This window comes from Archocentrus centrarchus, chromosome 1 (assembly GCF_007364275.1).
Source record: "Archocentrus centrarchus isolate MPI-CPG fArcCen1 chromosome 1, fArcCen1, whole genome shotgun sequence".
Classification (NCBI taxonomy): Eukaryota; Metazoa; Chordata; class Actinopteri; order Cichliformes; family Cichlidae; genus Archocentrus; species Archocentrus centrarchus.
The window spans coordinates 6,543,255-6,557,641 of record NC_044346.1 but is presented as its reverse complement, the minus strand read 5'-3'; the positions used below and the strand labels follow the sequence as shown (position 1 = coordinate 6,557,641).

Here is a 14,387-nt window from a genome sequence, read left to right as displayed (position 1 = left end):
TGTTTTTATATAGCATTCTGGGACCATGAAGTTATTTGGAATAAGCACTATAAGTTACAAGAAATTAATCTTTAATTTTCAGAAAAATATTCAACTGTCTGTGAGGTCCCCTGGCATCTTCTTTCTGCACTTCACCTCACACTGTGAAATGTTTCTGCAGAGATGAAAACTTTCCTGTGAGGTCAAACAGTTCTGTGTAAATTGGCTCCTCAGTTTTGGAGTCTGACCTCTGATCTCTCATCTGCAATGAACTGCATGAACCTGCAATGAACTGCACTCTTAATGCCACCATAACTCCCCAGCTGGGTTTTGGACTGAGCCCAGGGGCAGGAGCTGTGGGGTCCCAGGGGAGTGGGAGTGGGAGTGGTGGTGGAGGTAGTGGAGGCTTGTGGGTGACATCCCTGCTTGGCACCACGCTGATTATCATGTGTGCTGTGGGTGTGTCAGGCAACACATACACACTTATTGTTACACGCTCAGCCGCTTTGCGGCGGACAGGTTCTATGTACGTTTACATCATTAACTTAGCTCTGGCTGACCTGCTCTACCTCTCCACCATCCCCTTTGTGGTCTGTACCTACTTCGCCCATGACTGGCTGTTTGGTGAGGCTGGCTGCCGCATCCTGTTGAGTCTCGATCTCCTCACCATGCACGCCAGTGTCTTCATTTTGGGTGTTATGAGCCTGGAACGCTACCGGGCTGTGGCGAAACCCTTCAGTGCACACAGATCTTCATCCCGCAATCGGCGGCTAGTGGCAGGAATTATTTGGGGATTATCTTTTCTGCTAACTCTTCCCATGATGGTGATGATCCGACTCAGGGAGGGCAAACCCACTGTGGCTGGTTTGGTCAAGAGAATCTGCTATCCAACCTGGACCCCTGAGGCCTTCAAGGCTTATATAATTGTCTTGTTTTTCACAAGTGTTTTAGTCCCTGGATTGGTAATCGTTGGACTGTATGCAGGGCTAGCCAGGCGCTACTGGACAGTGCAGGCTAGCTTAGGGGGTAACAGCCACCGAAGGACAGGACTCAAACAAAAAGTCATATCGATGATCTTTTGCATTGTAGTAGCTTATTGGGCTTGTTTCTTACCTTTTTGGGGATGGCAGTTAGCCAAACTGTTCTCTCCAGAATCGCTCAAAGCTTTGTCTCCAGCAGCTCATAATTATGTAAATTTCTTTGTCACATGTCTGACATATGGAAACAGCTGTATAAATCCATTTCTCTACACTCTCCTGACTCGGAACTACAAAGATTATTTAGCGCAGAAAGGACAGTCATCAGGGTCCAGCAGGGCTGACCCTGGGTCAGCTGTGACAACCCCACTGCAAGACTTATAGTCAGTGTTGCCAACTCCTTATTATAAGCGACTTTGGGCTTGTTTTTTTCTAAAGTCGCTTGCAAATCTCGTGAGTCGCGGGTTGCGTTTTTTTGGGCTTGTTTTTGAACGTCAAGTTGCTTATTTGGGCTTGACTTTCTTTCCGAGTGAAACTCGTTGATTATCTCTCGGCGCCCCATAATAAAGCAAAAGACGAGTGTTAGGTAGTTTGTCCCTTCCAAGCCCCCGTTTCATGTTTATCGCTCCCACCCATGTTGACCGGGCGCACACCCAAACAAACACTCATAACAGCCCAGAGTGAGGAGGAAGGATAAGAATGAGCTCCAGTAAGTGGGGAAAATATAGAAAAATATAATAAAGAGTGGGAGAAAGAGAGCACACTTAAAGAATGGATCCGAGCTCAGATGGGAGACAGTGGCACAAAAAGTGGGTATGCACTATATGCAATGCATAGGGGTCCCTCACAAGAGGGGGGGGCCAAAGATGCGGCAAAATTATTTATCTAGTTCAGGGGTGTCCAAACTTGTCCAAACACATTTCGCCTTCCCCTCCAATTAAGAGGGTTAAGCGAAATGTCAAAAAAAGTAACTTAAAGGGCCAAATTGTATGTTATTTTTGACATAAATTCGTGGACCGGGAGTGTGTGGGGCCGGAAGCGGCCCGCAAGTTTGGACACCCCTGATCTAGTTGGATTTTCTCTATTTAACAGCTGTGCATATGATATGATCAATAACAGAGGGACGGCACTGATTAGGCACCCCTGCTGCTCCTTCACCTCCCCTCCTCCTGTCGCTCCCTTAGACACACACAAACATTTTTATTTTTATTTTTGTTTGTGATTGATAAAAAATAAAAGCCTGTAACAGAAATCTTGTATTTTATAAGTCCATGAATAGGTGAGATCTGCAGGCATGAACACAGTAAACCTTGAGAGGGTGTGTGTGTGTGTGTGTGTGTGTGTGTGTGTGTGTGTGTGTGTGTGTGTGTGTGTGTGTTATGGGCGGGGGGGCTAAAATTGTGTCCGCAAACACCTCAGAAAGTAGCTGCAGTACTGATAAGAGACGTATCAAAGGCATTCTTCAGATTTTGCAAGTGTGAAATATGTGCTCACCATGCTGATTTAATGCAACATGCTAATACCGAGAAGCACACAAAAAGACTGTGCACCCTTCTCTTCTGTGGGGCTAAGAAACATGGGTTTCCCTGCTCCAAAACACAATGATACAAAACAAAGAAATGAGCTATACTGCATTTTAGCTGTACTGTTTAAAAGCGGCCTCAGTTTTACACAATGTTGTGGGTTGCCAGTTGGGCTTATTTTGGGCTTGTTTTCATACTGCTGGCTGCTTGTTTCTATCGCGAGATCTGGCAACACTGCTTATAGCGGATTAGCGTAAACTTTCCAAGCATAACATGTTATTGACTCAGAGAGGACATTTTGGCTTTACATTGAGCTGACTCAGCTAAAACCTAACTTTCCCCGCTGTCTTAAAACGTGAGTTAACCGGTCTTGTTAAAGTTGTTCTTTGTGAGTTTTTAAATGAACTGAACTTGAATGTATTCACTAAAAACAGACACTAAGCTGAATCATACTTTTCAATCAAAAAAATATTTGAATCTGCATTTTTAAAATGCCCAAGACTGACGGGAAAGTTTTTGAAAATATGTCTTGGAAGAAATACTGATCACAAGAGTAATTAACGAAATAGCAATTAAAGTGAAATTGCTGTAAAAACAATACAAAAGGGAGTATTTGCCACCAACCTTACACACACACACACACATTTCATCTCCTTCTATGGAATGTATTTGCATTGTGCCACATTCCTCAGCCACGGGCCACTTATCTTTTGAGTCGTCCTGCAAATGGTCTGTATAAAAATGTGCTCCCTCTTCCACCTCACCTCTGTGTGGTCCCTCCTTTTCCCAGCCCTGTTATATTTTTAAGCTACATCCTTACAGCCTGTTCCCTGGTTTATTACCTGTGTCCATATACGGTTTTAATGTTCTTAAATCTTAATACTGACATCTTTTTACCCACTGCTTTTGCTGTTGTGTTACAATAAAAAAAAGGAAAATAGATCTTTAATTAAAATACTTTTTTTTTCTAATTAACTGTTTCTGATGCACATATATCTTGTTCTAAATTTCTAAGTCTGTGTTACATAAATATAAAGTATGTGAACTTCTAAGTCTCGCTGTCAGTGTAAATTACATGTGATGTTTTGAATTTGTGTGTCAGAGGAAGTAAATGAAGAAGAAGACAGAGAGAAGACTCCATCAGCTTTTATTAACAAATCCAGCATTGCTGAGCTGCAGGCCAAGCATAGTGATGTAAGATGTGCTAGGGCTCCATCTTACGGCCATTCCTCCTCATTGCACCATCAGAAATCTAAGGTAGCTTACATTTCTCATGTTAGTTTTCAGCAGGACAAAAGATGAACAGTGAGGCCTGGGCTCAGTTATGTAAAACATGAGACTCTTTTAGCAACAAGCAAAAGGTAGACAGGTGAAGGGTCACGGCTTAAGAAGAGGTCAGCCTCTACTTGAGCTTGATGCCAACGATCCTTGCGTCACCGCTTACATCGAAGTACTTGTACTTGACATCTCCCAGGCGGTTGGGGAAGTTTATCATGGTGCCATCGGGAAGTTTGATGTAAAACTGCTCGTTGTTGAAGCTGATGTAAAACTGACATGAGTAAGAAAAAGCAAGAGGGAGGAAAAAGAGAGAGGTAAAATACATTTATCTTTTAGTTAAAGGGACAGTTTGGTTTCCTTGAAGTGAGTTTGTATGAGATATTTCATCTGCTGCACATTTTTTGTTAAACCAGCCAAAAGTGCAGGGACAGAACCTAAGCTGCTGTGGATGCAGTCAGTTGCAAGACTTATTTTAGCCATCTATAAAAAAAAAAAAAGACCCACTTAAAAATACCATATCAAGATTAGCTAAAGTGCCCGTGTCATCCAAGCAGATGCAAAAATTGTTCAATAGGATCACTCAAGCGCATTTGTGCCCCCAGTTGTACACGTGTGCATCCACAAAGAAGTATTATGCCCACTATATTTTGAAGGGTCTCACTGGTTTACCTTTCTATCAAACATCCCTTTGCTCTCTTCAAAGCCTCTGGAGTCCTTTGGCAAAAATAGGCTGAGTTTACACCACAGAACACAGGAGCTGTTGTCTGCTCCTGACTCTATACTGGTGTCTTATTGGGTTAGCTGGGTTCTGAATTAAATCAGCAGAGTCATTTGATCAGGCAGTGGAAGAAAAGTGACTCTAGTGTTCTCTGAAGCTAAATGACTGTTTCTGTTAAAGTAGTAGTCGTGGAGCTTTGTGGAGAGCATAGAGTATAACTGCTTCATCTCCCCATTGGAAAGGGCTGCCTGAAGGCATGATAAAACTGGAAACACCTTCCAAATTTTAAAAAATGATATTGATTTGATATATTTTGCTGCTGACTCTGTCCACAGTGTATTGAAGTTACGTGCTGTTACACCTGCCTGCTTCTCCCAGGTGGGGCCATGCACGCTGCTATCTACAGATAATACATCGACTATAGATAAAGCACTTCATGCAAGTCCATTTCTAAGAAACGATACTATCCCTTTAATTTCATTATTACACAACCAAAAGGATGAATGAAGCTGTGGTTTTGACAGAAAATACTCCTCTAGAAATATCAGGGGACTATCTTTCTCAGCAGCTATTAAGTTTTACGAGGCTATAAAGCGCTTCGTGATTACCTGTTGACCTTGCAGTGTTACACCACAGAGACCAAACCCATTAATTACGCCCTTAAGGGCAACGAAATTGTAACAGCTTGTAAATGCAGGGTGTAGTACTTTATTTTAATATTTGTTAAAATATCATCTGTCTTAGTTAACTGATATAGAATATTGAGATATAGTGAGCTCATATGAGTTTTCATTTACAGTGAGAAGCTGGCACTGCTGAGTCAGTTCAGTGACCTTTGTTCTTTGTGTTCTCGAGCAGCGTGTTTCAGCATTGGCCATTATCTTAAACTGGCTGTGGTCATGCGTGTAAAAGCCTCACTTCTTCAACCAATTCATACTTCATCAAAGTGCATTGTATGCCGATGATTAAATATGCTACACTAAACAGTTTTCAGATTGCCATGCCATGTGCCTTCATACTGTACCAACAAACCTTGCATTCCTCTCCACGAGCGAATGGGAAGTTCCCGTCGTGCATCTCATCGCCCCAGCATCCCCCGGACAAAGAGTTGTAGACGATGTTGTTGCTGCTAAAGCGGGGGTTGAAGTGCATTGCGATGTTCTCAGGATCGTGACCGATGTTGATGGCAAAACTGCAACAGAGACGGGAAGAAGGAAAGGAGTGGATGGAACATGAACTTGGCTCACTTCCTCCTGACCGATAACTAAATCTGTTCGTCTGACAGCTGACTTACCTCTCGCAGTTCTCACTAGGTTTGACGCGGATCTTCAACTCATTACCCAGCTTGATTGACATATCCTTGACTTTCTGTAAATGAAAGTGATAATTATAATGAATTCACTTCTTGGGGGAAGAGAACAAGTTTTACATGATACCAGGCAAAATACAAGCTACTGGCTTCAGTACTCATGCTCATTCTTCCACAATAAAAAACCCTTCCTTATAGTCGTGTGTATAGATCTGGGATACCATTTTCAGTCAGCTCATATTTCATTTTAGGAACTATCTACAGGACGGTTTGAGATGGTGGAACCCTGCATTGAGTAAACTGATGATCAGGGCTGTTCTTATCTTAGCTGTTGATGATCAACCAAAGTAAACCAGTGTACCCACGGTTGTAAAAGTAAGAAAACAGGAAGGTGTTGTATTTGTTCAATGAGGTGGTCATTATATAAAGAAACACCCACACAGTGACCTATAGATCTTCAAACACTATAGTTGCCTCCACCTAGAATGAGTTCATCTGTTCAAAGATGGGTTTCATATGCATATAAATGACAAACCTACCCTGGCAGTGAACCTGTTCACCTGATCAATAAAGCAATAAACTCTCCCTGTTTCCATGTGCTGAGCATCATTTGATAGGCAGATGTGAACTTCACCATACCGGCCCCTATCTTCCTCTACTGCACCCACAGATACCTCAGTTTATTCTACCCACCCATTTCAGATTCGTGCCTTTTATCACTGAATTCATAGGGAATTTGCTGGAAGATTAAGTCAAGTTATACATTATTAATCACTGTGGGGATTTGAATTATTCAGATTAGTTTGTAGTGGTTTGTTTTAAATCCCAGATTATGATCTTTCTTCTGTTACCAGGCCAGAGAATTATCCCTTAAACACTTATAACTATAAGGTAACCACAATAACTGCAGTGGTTATTTATTTTTTAAGTGTCACTTAAGGCCTAAATAAAGGGGAGATGAAGATGGGTATTCTACATTCTTTACAAAAAGCATAATCATATAATATATATAGCCATCAGCACCTTTACAAAACATGGTCTGTCAGTTGGACATTAATTTGAGATTCACTCACAGAATCAAAATAGTACTCGCATACATGAGGAATAGCCCGGTATAATGCCACAACTAAGGTAGCAAAACCAGACTTTTGTCCATGTAGAGAAAGAAGCTTTCTGACCACTTACCATCGTGGCGGACTTCTGTGGGTTGTACCAGCGGTCTGAACTTCAGTGGGTCGTACCTCGAGTGACAAAGTCTGCAGGCAGGTGAGTGGTTTTTATAATGTCGCAGGGGGCAGGAAGGCTACAAAAAAGGTGTGGCGATGACCACTTAGCGCCGGATTTACTAAAAGAGGCCGCAGGAAGAAAAAAAAAAAAAAAAAAAAAAAAGCACTGAGTGGTGCTGGAAGTGTCCTGCGGATGAATTGTGAGAGCCCAAATGGAGCGCAGGATTTCTCCAGAGAAGGACTGCTGTGTCCCAGACCGTTACAAACCCCTAATCTGTACCTAACAGCTGGTCTGTCTGAAGGAAGTGCAGGAGAACACAGAACCAATAGTGTGCTAGGTGCGAAAATGCGCACATTTATTTATTTTTCTGCACGATGTGTGTGCTGCTGCAAATATAATGGAATAATGTAACAAGACACTTAAGGGTCCTTTAAAACTGACCTTCAATCATAAAAAGGATCCTGACTCAAGGGATGAACCAGTGCTGGATCTACACAACAGACAACTTAGCAAAGAACCCATTTTAAATGATAAACACCTTGTCATTAGCAGCCTGTTGGAAAAACATATAATTTGTTACAATTTCTTTCATTGACTCTTCAAAAAAAATGCCACACAGTTTGACAGATATTGACAGGCAGCAGGTGAACAGTACCTGAAAGTCCTGTTCTTAAGAGACAGGAAAAAAATCCATCATAGACCTGAGACAGGACCTGACAGATGCATCTCTCCCTCCAGTTGATCTGCTGTTCACTGAAGCCTCATCATTAATGGTCTCAGTGGAAGGGTGGCTGTTAAGGAGCCATTCGTAAGGGAGGGAAATAAGGAGAAAAGGCTGAGGTATGCCAGATTAGTGAAAATCAGTGGCAACAGCTCTTATGGATTGTACAAATTCTTGCTTTATATACTGTATTTCCATGTGCTCGTGTTTGCCTCATGTTACTTGTGCTTTCACTAAGCATCATCAGGCAAATTGTTATTTGGATGTTTGAAATGTCAACCAGCCTCTGGTTGGGCATACATGGAATTTAATGCTGACCTAGAATTCATTATATATATCTCCCAATTTCTTACTGTAAATCAGTGTATCATAAAATATTCTGCAACTCCAGGTGAAGATAATCCAAAACCCAGATGGAAATTTGGCCTTGACTGACAGCCCATAAAAGTAAGAGCAAATAGAAAGATGTATAGATGAATGATGGTGTTGACTCAGGGTGAGCCCAGCTACCTCAGTGTAACTCCAGATCTATCAAATATAGGCCATATCAAGTGTGTTGTGAAATTGGGCCACATCTGACCCATGCAATCATTGCCATATCTGACCCACAAAACACACCTGGCAGTGCCTTACTCGGCTATACTTTTGTCACCAAAGTAACCTAGATTGGACCCAACTGTGTCTGTTGTTTAGGAAAGTTTTGCTGACCATGCATGGTGGGGTGATCAGTTGCACTTTACATATTCAGTTGTACTTTGGATGTAGGGGCAAAGAAGTAATTTGAGTCACTGAAAATGGAGCAAAGTATTTCCTTGTGATTTTGATGCAGTATAATAAAAAAAGATGCTAACAAAACTGCATGGTGCAAAAGCACTGAGTCAGCAACCGAAGGAGGGTATTTCTGTACCACCATACCTCTGTTAGCAGTGAACTAGCTGTCCCAGATGTTGTAGAATGCAAAAAGGCAAGGCTTGTCTTACTCCAACCACAGCACAAGAACAACTGTCATTCAGAAACTGTCTGATGTGGGACATGACAGGAGCATCATATGAGTGAGTGGGTATTGATAACTTGTTTTACAGTGGCATACAGTGACAAAACAGCAATCTGTGATTGATAACAAGTCTTACAGAACACAAAATATAAATTGTCTTATAGGTCTGAAAGCTTACTAAAAGCTCACTAAAAATTACACAATACACTGAGAGCAGGAAATGTTGTCCAGTCTTTAATGCAACAGAAACACACACACCACCAAGAGACTTACTGTATCTGACTGTTGCACAACAAATGGAACCACACAGGCATGATACTAAGTAGTTGCCCTCATTATTGTGATTGTGTTGAAGCCCTGCACAAAGTAACCAGCAAATGAGTTTGTAATAAAATGCTTGTAATGCATAATTTTTTCATACTTGTTGTAAAAATAATTACTCTTATTTTTACAACAGTAAAAGTATGAGTAATAATGATGAACATTGTGTGGAGTCAGTCATGGCGTGGGCACATGGATTAGTGAAATTGTGGTATTGTCAGTAAAACACAAAAGACAGAGACAGAGTGATTAGTCCAGGCCTCCTTAAGCTCTGTGTAGAGCCTTACACAAAAACAGCCTAATGAAGCTCCATGTTTAAGACCACTGCAGGAGAAAAACCTGTCAACTGAGGAGAAGCTAAGGGGCTGTAACAAAGAGTCCAGACCCAGTCCAACTGCTGCATCAGGCCTAATGACATTTGATCCAGTTGTGTCTGTATTTGGGAAACTTAGTTAATTCAGGAATAATATGCAGTTTGTTTGAAGAAACACAGTGAATTAAGTGGACTAGATGGTAAATGGACTAGTTCTTATATAGCACTTTTCTACTCTGAGCACTCAAAGTGCTTATACATCCCCTTATATTATCCCCTTCACACCCATTCATACAAGCACTTCCATGATTAACTAAGTGCTTTTATTATCTAACATTCACACTCCAATGCTTGCATCGGAGAGCAACTTGGGGTTAAGTATTTGCCCAAGGATATAATGGCATGCAGCCTGGAATAGCCAGGAATCGAACCACCGACCTTCCGATCAGTAGGTGACCTGCTCTATCTCCTGAGCTACAGCCACCCCAAATGTTAAGTATGTTTATATGAACGTGTGGTGGTACTTTTATACAAGTGATGTATGGTATTAATTTATATTCACGTAATTCACATGTGCATGGATAATTATTGTAACAAATCAGAACATTACTACAAATATTCAAAATGTACACTTTCCTTATTATGCACATTATGTAATAGAAAGAGTGTGTTTCATTGTTGAGTGTTCGTGTGTGAGTTGTGTGGCAACACGCTGATGTATTGTACTTCAGCCGTGGGCGTGGCTATGAATAGTGTAGCCAATGCCTTGGCGTCATTGTTTTGATGGGCGTGTCATACAGTCATTGCCAAGCAAGCGAAGCCAACCAGAGTAAACAACTAAGTTAGCCTGTCAGCTAGCTAGCAACTTCTGGTATGCTTTCATTTCTTAAGAGATTGTATTATATGATTCAGCTTCATTAACAGTTTAAATGCATAAAAGTATGAACATGTAGTCGTCATGACACATGTAGATTTATTAAAACCTCGCTTTTTCCCCTTTTTAAGTTGTTAAATATCATAACAGCAAGTTCGATGTTTGGTTAGCCTGTGCTAGCTGGCTCTGATAACCAGCCTAACTTTCTGTCATTGCTAATGGCTAACTGTTAGCCATTGAAGTCAAACAAATAAGAAGAGTTAGTTAATGTTTTTTCAATTTTCCTCCTCTTTCTAGAAATGGCGTCGTTAACGGCGACAGAACCAGCGTTACGCCCGGGTACAGTACCAGCAGCGGAGTCCATAGTACCTGCTTGTATGTTTGCACCGGACCGGGGTTGTACCGAGGATCCGTGCGGCGGAGACGGCTTTGAAGACGGCGAGGGTACAAACGGAGAGCCCGCGGATCATTTAGACTTAAGTAGCAAGGTGGGCCTCATTGTTAAATTGCACGTTGAAACGTTATGTTTTAATGAGCACAGTTTTTGTTGTCTCTCTGTTTTAATTCTGTGGATGAATGCCACGTAGTAACATAGTAATATTACTATATCCAAGCTGCCTGAAAGTTTCGCACGGTGCATTTTATGCTGGCTATGCAACAGCCTAGAAAGTGACACGTACAGTATTTTGCACTCCATATGTAATTACATCCAGCCGGCAGGATACTAGACATGTGGTACATCTATTGTATGTGCAAACTTTGCAGTCACTTTTATATTGTTGAATGGCGCATCCTGAAGCATCCTGCATCCAGACTGAACCAGAAAAAAAAAACTTTACTGTGTATAGAATACATAGCAAATACTTATTACTTGTTGAGGTACTGACTTACACTATACACACTCAGTGAAGACTTAACTTTGTTTGCCCTGTCTGACTTTTGCAGATCTTTAGCTATTGTCTTGTCTGCTGTCTCTAACCTTTCAGCTGGTCCTTGTGAGTCCAACGGGGGAACAGTATGACTCATTACTAAGACACTTGAGGGAGCGGATAGATGAAGGCTGCGGAGAGACAATCTATGTGGTTGGGATGGGCTCAGGTAAGAGTTAGCAACTTCTGTTGAATTTCAGTAATATATATAGATTAGGGCTGCAACGATTCCTTGAGTAACTTGAATATCTCGATTGCAAAAATTAGTGAATGGAAATTTTTGGCTTCAATGCCTCGTTTAATGCAGGACTCTGTAGAGCTGACCATGTAAACATGAGTGTTTCACCCACATTAGCAACTAAAAAGACCTGCAGTAGAAACGTATTTAGGACCACACGTGAGTAAAAGATTAAAGGGGTCCAGAGGGTGTACGAGACCATATTCATTTCAAGGCATTAGTAACATTATTTAGCATATTCTGATTAATATAAATATAAATAAATTATACTAATTATATTCTATTAGATTCTTACATTTTAAAATATTAAAAAATGTTTTTTTCTTCTTAAGGCCAGTAAAATTATACACGGGACAGTAAAACTCTGAGTCATTGACCCTGTGCTGTTAGGCTGGATGCTGAATTATTGTTAAAATAAATTATTGATAGTAATTATTAATATCTACACCATGAGAATGTCTGCTTTCTGCAGCGGGAAACGTTGCATCAAAGCACAGGACAGACAGGTAAAAATGCTGATATACTCGCATACACATGAACACACACCAAATCTACCTCATCCAGGAGATACAACGCTGTCAGAACAGTTTTTTTTTAATTAATTAATTTATTTTTGCCTCCTACTAATTCAAAAAAGCCTTCCAAGAGGAAAGGGTATTTATTTTATGCTTCATTTTTGTTTGTGTGTATGCCTTATTTATTTTTGTATTTAAGAAAGTGTTTTCTTCACAAAATGAGATTTTAATATGGTATGTAAACACAATGAAAGGGTTTAGTTCTTTTGGCAGATATTGTTTGCAGTTAAACTATTAAAACATTGGTTTCCATTTTAGAAATTGCAACAAGCAGTTTATTTGAATAGACCTATGTTTTTTCTGTTTTGAGTATTTATTATTGATTGTTAATAAGACAAAAGCATTTCTTACCAGATTGCTCGACTACTCCATGGAATAATCAGTAGAATACTCGACTATTAAAATATTCAATAGCTGCAGCCCTGATATAGATCATAAAATAGGGTAACGTGGCAAAAAAATACACAAAAGGCAGGCAGTTAATATTCAGTTTCAACTATTGACAAGTTAGATTTTTATTCTAAATCATCTGTCAGCACCAGGAAAATGTATCTTATTGATTAATGGCAGGAAATATTAATTTAGGACTTAAGGTTTGAGGTTATCTTTACAGTCATCTGATGTGTGTGTGTGTTCGGCATATCCCATAGGTGGCACCAAAGACTTTTAGCAGGCGCATTATTTTTAGAATAGGCTGAAACCTGAAAGACAAAGGAAAAATCTACAATTACATCATGTCAGGCCCCTGGCATCTAGAACATATTAACTATCCATAAACATATATTCATACATATGGCTAAAGGGTACAGCAAATATAATTTAATTTCCATAGAAACTGTTAGGGAAAGTAGTTTTATAAGTATATTTCAGTAAAATGTTGAGTCACTATTGTGTTGTAGCAGTGTCATCACTTCTGGGCCTCCCAGACAGCTAATCCAATTTGTTTGCTGTTTAGCTTTTATTCTGAAGTCCTCTGCTCAGCACACATGTCTGACCCAGAGTATGTAGGAGGGTGTCACTTTATCCATGGTCAGCACAGACACTGTCACTAGTGCAGTAGTACATAGAAAATATCAGTACAGATGGCCGTCTGACTGGTTGGACATGGAACTGACTGGTTTGCTGACATGGCTGTTTGTCAGTCAAACATAGTTGCATTTAGTGGACGGGGCAGGCACCAATTATAGCTACTCTGGCCATAAAGGTAGTGACTGGTGGATTAATGAAAAATTCTTTACCTGTTTAGCAGATAAATAGGTTTCTTTGAAAATGTAGAGTTACTATAAGATACATCTGCATGCAGTGTTTAGAGAAAAAAAAGAAAGAAAAAAAACTATAATCCTGCTTCTCTTGAAAGCTGCTTGTGGTTCAGTTATTTTGGGAATTGCTGTGGCCTCAGTAATTGAAGTGTTCTTATTTCTCTACACCTATTCCCATCTTTTCTTTAAACACCACCTGTTTTTCCCTCTTTCTTCTGCTTCTAGGTTGGCATTTGTCCTCCCAGTTGTCATATTACATGTTACTAACATTCCTGTGTCGCACTGTTAACAGTGAAGATACCAATATTCCAAGGGTGTGGCTTCTCCTGAAATTGCTTTTTCTAAAAGCATACATTAAATGATACATTGCTCCCACTCTGTCCTGCATCAGAGTAACTCCTTTCTTCCTCCTACTCTGTGTTTAGATGGAGGTGATTATGGTCTGGATGAAAAAGACATGGAGGCGTCAGTAGCCACGGTGCAGTCACTGTGTGAACAGACTGAGGCTGATTTAATCCTGCTGAGAGAAAGGACAGACACTGGCGGAAAGATTCGGGACTACCTCATCCGTCGACGTGTGGGCGAGCAGGATTTCCTAGAAGTCAGGTAAAAATATGTGAGGAGAGGTTCTGTGGTGTAGGAAAGAGAGTCATTAGAAATTTTCACTTGCCTTGTTAGCTGCATAAGTTGGCTGTTTGGTTTTGCTGTAATTGAATGCCAGGTTATTTGAGTACAATGTCTTTGACATCAATTCATGGACTGGAAGTAGGGGGTGGGGCTGGGAGTTTGACACCTGTGTCTTAGACAAGAGGAATCCAGTCTGGCACAAACTTATGGGCTGATTTTATGAAATTCTTCACAGGTTCTTTTTTTAGCTGCTCTTTCCTGCAGGAGTTTTGTTGTTCTACATTTCACTTTCAAATATTCCTAAGGTGCTCTGTTGAATTCAGGTCAATGGACATGTTGGTAAAATCTGGGAGTCTGGGAGTTATCTGTTCATTCAGTATTTGGTTATACAGTGTTTTCCACATGTAGACTTGTATTGGGCTGGCACATTAGTAATTTGATGGCTCATTTTAACATTGTTATGTCATTTATCCATCTGCACCATGCATGATCGATTTACTCATGGACAGTCCCCTGCTCTTATTT

At 40.6% G+C, this 14,387-nt stretch overlaps 4 protein-coding genes across 4 annotated transcripts in view; 2 read left to right on the top strand and 2 right to left on the bottom strand.

The window, feature by feature from the left end:
* The first annotated feature begins 266 nt into the window (after positions 1 to 266).
* uts2r4 (urotensin-2 receptor 4) lies at positions 267 to 1,340 on the top strand. Its single transcript, XM_030741121.1, has one exon. It carries the CDS (start codon positions 267 to 269, stop codon positions 1,338 to 1,340), a length of 1,074 nt encoding a protein of 357 aa, XP_030596981.1.
* A 2,280-nt stretch (positions 1,341 to 3,620) lies between these two features.
* LOC115784957 (galectin-2-like) overlaps positions 3,621 to 14,387 on the bottom strand; it is a 14,202-nt gene continuing 3,435 nt past the window's right edge. Inside the window, exon 5 of the mRNA XM_030736372.1 lies at positions 3,621 to 3,791. The gene's annotated coding sequence lies outside the window, so the exon portion shown is untranslated. The remainder of the gene's footprint in view (positions 3,792 to 14,387) is intronic.
* On the bottom strand, positions 3,791 to 7,108 carry LOC115784949 (galectin-2-like). The gene is made up of 4 exons (XM_030736361.1): positions 6,970 to 7,108; positions 5,770 to 5,843; positions 5,508 to 5,667; positions 3,791 to 4,028 (listed from the first exon to the last, which is right to left on the bottom strand). Exons 1-4 carry the CDS (start codon positions 6,970 to 6,972, stop codon positions 3,882 to 3,884), a joined length of 384 nt encoding a protein of 127 aa, XP_030592221.1. The 5' UTR covers positions 6,973 to 7,108; the 3' UTR covers positions 3,791 to 3,881.
* Positions 10,103 to 13,845, top strand: LOC115789018 (GTP-binding protein 1-like). The gene is made up of 4 exons (XM_030742577.1): positions 10,103 to 10,231; positions 10,532 to 10,722; positions 11,221 to 11,332; positions 13,661 to 13,845. The coding sequence occupies exons 2-4, from the start codon at positions 10,534 to 10,536 to the stop codon at positions 13,843 to 13,845; spliced, it is 486 nt and encodes a 161-aa protein (XP_030598437.1). The 5' UTR covers positions 10,103 to 10,231; positions 10,532 to 10,533.